Genomic DNA, 10,542 nt, shown 5'->3' on the forward strand with positions numbered 1-10,542 from the left:
TCTACGTGCACACAGATCACCCTTACTGAGCTCTACATGCACACACATCACCCTTACTGAGCTCTACATGTACAAACATCAGCGTTACTGAGCTCTACGTGCACACATATCAATCACCCTTGTTGAGTTCTATGCACACATGTTTTGCTTAGTGAGATATACAAGTACTAATGAACTTTTGAGCAAAAGTAGTTTATGATCTAAGACAGTGGTGGGCAACTGGTAGTGGCTGGCATTTACCATCTTTTCAGTCCTATTCTGTATTTTACCTTCTGAAACTGTACTGCTTCCACCTTTCATTTCTCATTCACTGTCTCTCACACACATAGATTTTAACACTATTGCTGTCAAGCTAGTATATATAATTTATATATATATATATATATATATATATATCCTATGTGTTCCTGTGAAAGATATTCATTTCTCATCAGTATTTTGAGAAGAATAAATGTGTGGTTTTTTTTTCCATAGACTTCAATCAGTTAGCTAGCGCCTCATCTGATTGGCTGCTTCATCACACCCACTATTGAGTTTTCCAAGGGAGACCCTGTGTTTTTCAAAAGCTGTTTTTGCTTAATGATTATTATAACTATTTTATCTTTTTTCTACACAACTCATTTTCCATGGATTAAAGAGTTTTAAGTATGGTCTTTTTATCCAAGACTATAATTATTTTAATACAAATGTTTTATGATGTACTCCACAGTTAATCATTGCTGAGATTAAATCATTGGGTTCCATGTCTATAATGGAATGATATAAAAAGTCTATTTCATATATTTACAAGTAAAATATTGCACCTGCAGTAACCTCACATGTAGAGCAATGCCTTTTATCCTATACAAATCACCACTGATCTCAGGGTGCGTAAAATAAAACGAGATTGCCTGCATGTTGCAGTGTTGCAGTAACAGAGATAAGTTTTTTCTCTAAATAGTTTTTTTTTTTACAACTTTATGATATACATTTCAGTTTAAACAGCTTATTCAAGCAAAACCTTAAAATATTATGATCACGTTCCTTTCATTTAAATAATCTCCTGCTGCACCATTAAAAAAAAATAATTTCCCAGCCCTTTAGTCGCACAAAAAAGACCTAAATCTTATCTTAAAATACAGTAATCAGTCCTTAATACAACTTCCTTTGAATATCAAAACAAACATTCCAATAATACTTAATAAAAATCCATATTCCTTTACTTCTTCTGACTAAACTTTCAAAAGAACCACATTAGTTTTTGTTTTTTCTTCCAAACAGTATTTAACTTTGTTTTTTTCCTAAAGTGATTTATTGAATAGATGTATATCTCATGTACATAATGTATAAATACATTCATAGTTTGAAAGACATTTCCATTCATTTCTAAGAAGACTGGGATTAAGAAAGTGATTTAGACAAGCATTGGTTTGAAGAACAGGTACTGTGCAATTCATGTGGATTTTTTCAGCTTGACTTCATGATACTGTAACCCAGAGGGGGTATATCTCTTGGTCTTCATTTCACAAAACAGTTTTATTTCTATTTTTGCACAAATATTGAAAAAAAAAAACATTTTGTAGGCCATTTTTTTTTCCAGAAAGTGAGAAGAAAGGATTTTATAAGGATTACTCTCTAGTACCAAGCTCACGTAAACGCAAAATGCCAGAGGTCGGTTAAATAGTCTCACACATCTGTGCTTATGCTGCGGCTGCGGGAAAAGGCATCTCTCATGGCCGACAAACGATTTGGGTTGAGCACCTGTAAATTGCTCAAGTTAACCGGGAGTTCGATTTCCTCTTGACTGATTGTTTTGTAGGTGATGCGGTCACCACCATTCCGGATTTCCTCGGGTGGGTGTAGGAGGAATGCCGGCGGCTCATTGTGAGGGCAGCCCTGGCAGATACTTCTGCAGTGCTGATGTTTCTTGTTGTACGGAGAGGAGTATATGGACGGCCCATTGGCCAGCACTACATTACGGTTGCAATGTACCGGGGGGAAGCGAGAATGCACAGCAAAATCTGGTTCCTCCTCATCTTCTTCCGAATCTTCCTTTTTGCAGCAGTAATACTGAGATAATGAAGCAAAATAATTAGATGGTTAGTGTAGATCAGTGATTCACAACTCACAAATGAAAACAACACAGCCTCATTTTAAAGGGAACTTTCACGAGTATTTAGGTGAATTACTGCCAGGCCCTGTATATCAGAATTTGAGAAGTGTGCCGGCATGTTAGGCTTTATGCCCTTCTGCATACACAAAAGTCAGCTGCACACTGGTCTTTGCTGTCATATGTCTGGGGACAATGAGTACAGGGACCTGACAAATACAGTCTGACACAGGCAAAGCCAGGGGACGGAAGTTATAAAACTAAAAATGATCAAGGACCTATATAAATGTCCCTATTATCTTGGGACACTCCATTTTCTGGCTCCTGACCCACAGTATAATTGTCTCAGCAGGCTGTCCTGCATTGTAATCCTGAGATGAGATGCCTAATATACAAATAACCTGGTTATTTCATTTATCTACAACAATATACCCTGGAATTTATTAGATTTTTTTGTATTTGATTTTTTTAGTTATGTGCAGCTATGTAAATAGATTAATCTAAGACAAAGGGATAATTCCTAAATTCTTTATAACTGAAGGGACATAAAATTAAACTTTCATATTTCAAATGCAACATTTAATTTTAATTGGTTCTATAGTTATCCTTTGTTGACAAGTACACGTAGGCAGGCTCAGGAGCAGCAGTGCTCTACTAGGGGAATGACCCTGATTGGTGTCTGCATATTATTGCTCTTGTCATTTGCTCAACTGATTTGGTCAGCTAGTTCCCAGTAGTGCGTTGCTGCTCTGGAGCTAAGTTTAGATATATGTTTTGCTCATTTGCAGGGTACAAACACACAGTTATATGCAGGAAGTGAAGTTTTATATCGCTTTTCATAATGAAGGGGAGTAAACATATAGTATTACTTAACAAGTGAAATCTTGTTATGATCAAAAATATTTAGGTGTAAAATGAAATGCGCGTTGGCTATTAGGCTAAATGTGCATCCCAGTGTCTATAGATTACAGTAAAGCATACTATCAGCTTACCTGGAGCCTACAGTAGCACAGAACGGCTATAATACACAGAAGGATCACAGTCGCTAATATTCCACCGGTGATGACCACAGTTCCTGCAGTCATTCGATCTTCTCTCCATTAACCACCTGAAGCACAAAAAGAGAGATACTTACTGACACACACATATTAACGGATACAGTTAAGGATGATTATAAAACCAGATTACAATACAGAAAATATGTTTTGCTCCTTTTAAAGTGTTTGCATAAAACTGGTAAAGTTTACTGATGATGTTTTCTATTACTATGATCAGATGACATGTTTTAACCAATAGGCGAACAGCTTTAGAGCTGATCATGTGCTTGTTGGATGTACAATACTAATCAGTCACCCTATTGGTCATATATTACTTTAAATAGGTGTGAAAGTTTGCATGTAATAAGTCTGAAGAACAGCAAAGCAATCACGTGATTTGAAGGCCAAGATTGGATCATTGGGGATGCCTATGCTGTTAGACACGCCCCAGGCTGATCTTTGCTTATGTCCAATACAGAATCTGCAAGACACTGTATATGGTAGGACGTTCCGTCCCGTCCTAGCGTTGTTAAAGCCCAGAGTTGTTAGGACAGCATAGAACATCCTAACAGCATGAAAGTGTTAAATAAATAGAGTTTTTATTTATATGTGACAGCAGTGGTTCCCAAAGTGGACGGTTTCACTACTGGGTGGTGGGTTTACTAAGGTGGGTGCTAATAAGCACGAGAGGTGGAAAGGGGTGCTGGGATAAATATAAGTATATATACACACACACACATATTTACACACACACATTTTATATATACTATAATACTATATAATATAGCCCTTTCCAGTCAAATACCTGGCCATATCCCATATAATTTTATACTAAAGCAAAACCATTTGCTATCAACTTGTAATATGCACAAAAGATAGCAAGGGCGCAAATAGCACACCACTTGTAATCTGGCCCTTTGTGCTACTGGTATTCAAATCACTGCTGTGTTCATGATACTGACAGCAAAATAGGTAAAATCTTTTATTAATTTTGTTAATGGCAGCCAAGGGGATAATATCAATGTTCAGTTGTGAAAAATATATATTGCGGTGTAAAATGTAATGGTCTAAGAGAGCTCTTTAGGGCGGGGCCATTGTCTGGCCCCACCCACTACCAGTGCTCAGTCAGCTACAGGTCGTTCAGTAGTTTTGTGGTGGGCAGTGAATTATTGATTGCAAGAAGCTTCTCAGATACGAGGGTACATTATCACACATTGGCTGACCATACTGCCGCTTTAAAAAGGAATACATATGTCAGGGCTGTTTTCAGGGCTGTTTAACCCCTTAATGACCACAGCACTTTTCCATTTTCTGTCCATTTGGGACCAAGGCTATTTTTACATTTTTGCGGTGTTTGTGTTTAGCTGTAATTTTCCTCTTACTCATTTACTGTACCCACATATATTATATACCGTTTTTCTCGCCATTAAATGGACTTTCCAAAGATACCATTATTTTCATCATATCTTATAATTTACTTTAAAAAAAATTATAAAATATGAGAAAAAAATGGAAAAAAACACACTTTTTCTAACTTTGACCCCCAAAATCTGTTATACATCTGCAACCACCAAAAAACACCCATGCTAAATAGTTTCTAAATTTTGTCCTGAGTTTAGAAATACCCAATGTTTACATGTTCTTTGCTTTTTTTGTAAGTTATAGGGCCATAAATACAAGTAGCACTTTGCTATTTCCAAACCATTTTTTTTTCAAGATTAGCGCTAGTTACATTAGAACACTAATATCTTTCAGGAATCCCTGAATATCTATTGACATGTATATATTTTTTTTTAGTAAACATCCCAAAGTATTGATCTAGGCCAATTTTGGTATATTTCATGCCACCATTTCACCGCCAAATGCGATCAAATACAAAAAATCGTTTACTTTTTCACAAATTTTTTCACAAACTTTTGGTTTCTCACTGAAATTATTTACAAACAGCTTGTGCAATTATGGCATAAATGATTGTAAATTTTTCTTTGGGATCCCCTTTGTTCAGAAATAGCAGACATATATGGCTTTGGTGTTGCTTTTTGGTAATTAGAAGGATGCTAAATGCCACTGTGCACCACACGTGTATTATGCCCAGCAGTAAAGGGGTTAATTAGGGAGCATGTAGGGAGCTTTTTGGGGTAATTTTAGCTTTAGTGTAGTGTAGTAGACAACCCCAAGTAATGATCTAGGCCCATTTTGGTATATTTCATGCCACCATTTCACCGCCAATTGCGATCAAATTAAAAAAAAAGTTAAATTTTTCACAATTTTAGGTTTCTCACTGAAATCATTTACAAACAGCTTGTGCAATTATGGCACAAATTGTTCTAAATGCTTCTCTGGGATCCCCTTTGTTCAGAAATAGCAGACATATATGGCTTTGGCGTTGCTTTTTGGTACTTAGAAGGCCGCTAAATGCCGCTGCGCATCACGTGTGTATTATAGCTAGCAGTGAAGGGGTTAATTAGGAAGTTTGTAGGGAGCTTGCAGGGTTAATTTTAGCTTTAGAGTAGAGATCAGCCTCCCACCTGACACATCAGACCCCCTGATCCCTCCCAAACAGCTCCCTTCCCTCCCCCACCCCACAATTGTCCCCGCCATCTTAAGTACTGGCAGCAACTCTGCCAGTACTAAAATAAAATATATATTTAGGCTTTTTGGTTTTTTTTTAAAAGCATATTTACATATGCTGCTGTGTAGGAGCCCCCCTTAGCCCCCAACCTGGCTGATCCCCCACCAAACAGCTGTCTAACCCTCCCCCTCTGCCTTAATGGCCGCCATCTTGGGTACTGGCAGCTGTCTGCCAGTACCCAGTTTATAAAAAAAACAGTTGCTTTTTAATTTTTTCCCCATTTTCTGTAGTGTAGCTCCCCTACCCACCAAAGAACAAACCCCCACCCCCTCCTAGATACCTTTGACTGTTGTTTATTTTTTTTAAATAAAAAGCTTTACACAGTCTTTTCTGTAGTGTAGCGGTTCCCACCCGCTCCCGCCCCGTGCACGCGCCCGCCCGCCCCCCTCTACATTACCCGGCCCATCGATGGCCGCCCACCCGCCTCCCAAGTCAGCTCCCACCCACCAACGTTACCGGCCACCGATGTCCGGTGCAGAGAGGGCCACAGAGTGGCTCTCTCTGCACCGGATGGCCATTTAAGGTTATTGCAGGATGCCTCCATATCGAGGCATCACTGCAATAACCGGAAAGCAGCTGGAAGCGAGCAGGATCGCTTCCAGCTGCTTTCCACACCGAGGACGTGCAGGGTACGTTCTCAGGCATTAACTGCCTTTTTTCTGAGGACGTACCCTGCACGTCCTCGGTCGTTAAGGGGTTAAAGAAATGGTTTTGCATAAGAACCCTCACATATGTATTTTTCATATGTGTTCCTTCTTAAAGCGGCAAAATGGTCAGCCTAATCACACAGCATATTTGTTTTTAATGTCCCTTTAAACACATTTAATCACCATAATCTAGATGTGATGAAGCTTCACCAAAATCCAATCATACAACATATGAGTGATTAATAGCTCTGAGCATAAAAAGTAAGTTCCTTTTCAAAGTGATGTTGCCAGAATGACTAAAACATTGTAAGAACCTTCTGTACCAAGACACAGCGCTCGGTCATTAAGTGCAAACAAGGAATATTCCAGAAATAAACAGCCGCAAAACTGGAATGTTGTATATCAAATGTTATTAGATGGACGAGCACCAGTAAGCGATTATACATGAGGGAAAAACGGACGAGTGCCATAAAAGATACTGGCCTAGATTATGAGTGGAGCGCAAAGTTGCCTACAAGATGAAAGTATAAAGTTAGCACAAGAGTGAAAGACCAATACACGCTAACTTCAGGACTTCGTATACCGTGACTGCGCAAACTTCTAATCCCCATATTCTTCTATGGGGCACGCTTTTAAAAACCCAAACAGTTATCGCTCACAAACTAACCCAACATCGCATTAGACCAACTGCGCTAAACCCAAAGTGAGTTAGGAATATTTTACATTACAATAATCTTCACATAAATGAAAATGTCTTCTTATTAAAATAAATAAATATATATATATATATATATATATATATATATATATACACACACAGTATATAAAGTATATAAAATTATATATATATATATATGTATATATGTACACACACGTAATATATATATATATATATATATATATATAGATATATATATGAAAAAATTGTAAAATATTTATCTATGATTATATATCTATAGCAATATATACATATATATATATTTATATTTATAAGTGAAAAACATTGAAATTTCAAGAATTTCTATTTAAAACACACTAAACATTATATATGTCTATATATGTATACACATATACACATATATAGCGCAGTTGTGATATCCATTGTATAGGCTGTGCTCGAGAAAAGTCAGCTGCACTAACAATTCTCTGGTTAAGGCCCTTTACCATGGACTTGTAATATCAAAGTCATGTGTTTATGGTAGTGCAGTCCAGCGATATTGGTTGTCATTAGTCCACCACTTGTAAACTGGCCCTTTTTTTGTTTGAGATGTCTCTATCAGCCAACAAACATTTGAGTCCTGGGACCCAGCTGTACACAGGCACGTGCTTCAGATTTGTTTCAATTTAACCAGCTTTTACCTAAAAGGTAATTGTAGTGCAAATAAATACACTAGTTCATTGTAGCATGTCATGTGAGCACAACTGACCCTGCTGCAACCATACCTTTACCATGCAAAAGGGTTAAATAAATAATGTAAATACTGCTTGGAAGCCACAAAAACTGCTGATCCCAAGCAGACATGGCCAATGGAAATCGCACACCTCCTAACCATCCCTCAGCCTGTGAGATTGTCATGGCCTGCTACATGTCTGCAGTCGTTCATTGTCCTGTTTAAGGGGCTTATTAGCCACACCTACAACCTGCCAAGACACGCCCACAGTCTGCCCACACCCACCTCTTCCAATGCGGACCTGCCCCTTAAATGCTAGTGGGCTCATTGTAATCTCCTGCGTCTTGGAAAGCCACTGGGAAACATTGGGATATGTGCAATAACCACTGCTGTTTATCTCACCAGCTGTATTTGCTCAGGAGGTAATTTAGCTATGCGTTTAACTCCCTTGCTGGGTTACACCAGCTCACCGCTGACTTAAGCATGGTATTGAAGTGAGATTTGGAGCAATATTTTGCTCAACGCTCACTTTTTGTCTTTTAACGACGGGTTTCTGAAAACTCGTAATAGCAGCGTTGCATGTAAGTGAGCGGTGATAAAAATCTGCTCATTAGCACCGCACAGCTTCTAACGCAAAACTCGTAATCTCGCCGATAGACTTTCATTGTAAACAGTGCTAAAATGAATGAAAGTATTTTACTTTTTAACTAAAATGTTCTTTTAACCTTTACTCAAGAGAATAAAATGAATATGTAATAAGCAAATCAAACACATCTTGCTAGAAAGGTCAAAACAGCAAATACTGCAAATCAAACATCTGGTGTAGACAATGTGCACCATCTGCAGCTTACAAATTTGCTGTTTTTTGCAGGACAAACTCTCAAATATCTATTGGTGGCGCGGAACGAACATATAAACACACACTCATACATAAGCACACATACACACACACACACACACACTCATACATAAGCACACACACACACACACTCACTCATACATAAGCACACACACACACACACTCACTCATACATAAGCACACACACACTCATACATAAGCACACACACACTCATACATAAGCACACATACACACACACACACACTCATACATAAGCACACACACACTCATACATAAGCACACATATACACACTTACATAAGCACACACTTACATAAGCACACACATACACACACACTTACATAAGCACACACACACACACACACACACTCATACATAAGCACACACACACTCATACATAAGCACACATACACACACACACACTCATACATAAGCACACACACACACTCATACATAAGCACACATACACACACACACACACTCATACATAAGCACACATACACACACACACACACACTCATACATAAGCACACATACACACACACACACACTCATACATAAGCACACACACACACACACTCACTCATACATAAGCACACACACACTCATACATAAGCACACACACACTCATACATAAGCACACATACACACACACACACACACACACTCATACATAAGCACACACACACTCATACATAAGCACACATACACACACTTACATAAGCACACACTTACATAAGCACACACATACACACACACTTACATAAGCACACACACACACACACTCATACATAAGCACACACACACTCATACATAAGCACACATACACACACACACACTCATACATAAGCACACACACACTCATACATAAGCACACATACACACACACTCATACATAAGCACACACACACACACACACTCACTCATACATAAGCACACACACACTCATACATAAGCACACATACACACACACACACTCATACATAAGCACACACACACACTCACTCATACATAAGCACACACACACACTCATACATAAGCACACATACACACACACACTCATACATAAGCACACACACACTCATACATAAGCACACATACACACACACACACACACACACTCATACATAAGCACACACACACACACACACTCATACATAAGCACACACACACACACTCACTCACTCATACATAAGCACACACACATTCATACATAAGCACACATACACACACACACTCATACATAAGCACACATACACACACACACACACTCATACATAAGCACACACACACACACTCACTCATACATAAGCACACACACACTCATACATAAGCACACATACACACACACACACTCATACATAAGCACACACACACTCATACATAAGCACACATACACACACACACACTCATACATAAGCACACACACACACACACTCATACATAAGCACACATACACACACACACTCATACATAAGCACACATACACACACTTACATAAGCACACACTTACATAAGCACACACATACACACACACACTTACATAAGCACACACACACACATACACACACTTAGATAAGCACACACACACACACTCATACATAAGCACACATACACACACACACACACACACACTCACTCATACATAAGCACACATACACACACACACTCACTCATACATAAGCACACATACACACACACTCATACATAAGCACACATACACACACACTCACTCATACATAAGCACACATACACACACACACACACACACACACACACACACACACACACACACACACACACACTCATACATAAGCACACATATACACATACACACACTTACATAAGCACACACTTACATAAGCACACACATACACACACACTTAC

General features: G+C 38.5%; 1 protein-coding gene across 3 annotated transcripts in view; it reads right to left on the minus strand.

The window, feature by feature from the left end:
• Window positions 1–1,268: 1,268 nt before the first annotated feature.
• FAM163B (family with sequence similarity 163 member B) overlaps window positions 1,269–10,542 on the minus strand; it is a 199,422-nt gene continuing 190,148 nt past the window's right edge. For all 3 annotated transcript variants that reach the window (XM_053695517.1, XM_053695519.1, XM_053695516.1), the window contains exons 2-3: window positions 3,082–3,197; window positions 1,269–2,049 (exon numbers count right to left, since the gene is read on the minus strand). In XM_053695517.1, the coding sequence (XP_053551492.1) occupies window positions 1,666–2,049; window positions 3,082–3,174 (477 nt within the window). In that variant the 5' untranslated portion in view covers window positions 3,175–3,197 and the 3' untranslated portion in view covers window positions 1,269–1,665. The remainder of the gene's footprint in view (window positions 2,050–3,081; window positions 3,198–10,542) is intronic.

This window comes from Bombina bombina, chromosome 12 (assembly GCF_027579735.1).
Source record: "Bombina bombina isolate aBomBom1 chromosome 12, aBomBom1.pri, whole genome shotgun sequence".
Taxonomy (NCBI): domain Eukaryota; kingdom Metazoa; phylum Chordata; class Amphibia; order Anura; family Bombinatoridae; genus Bombina; species Bombina bombina.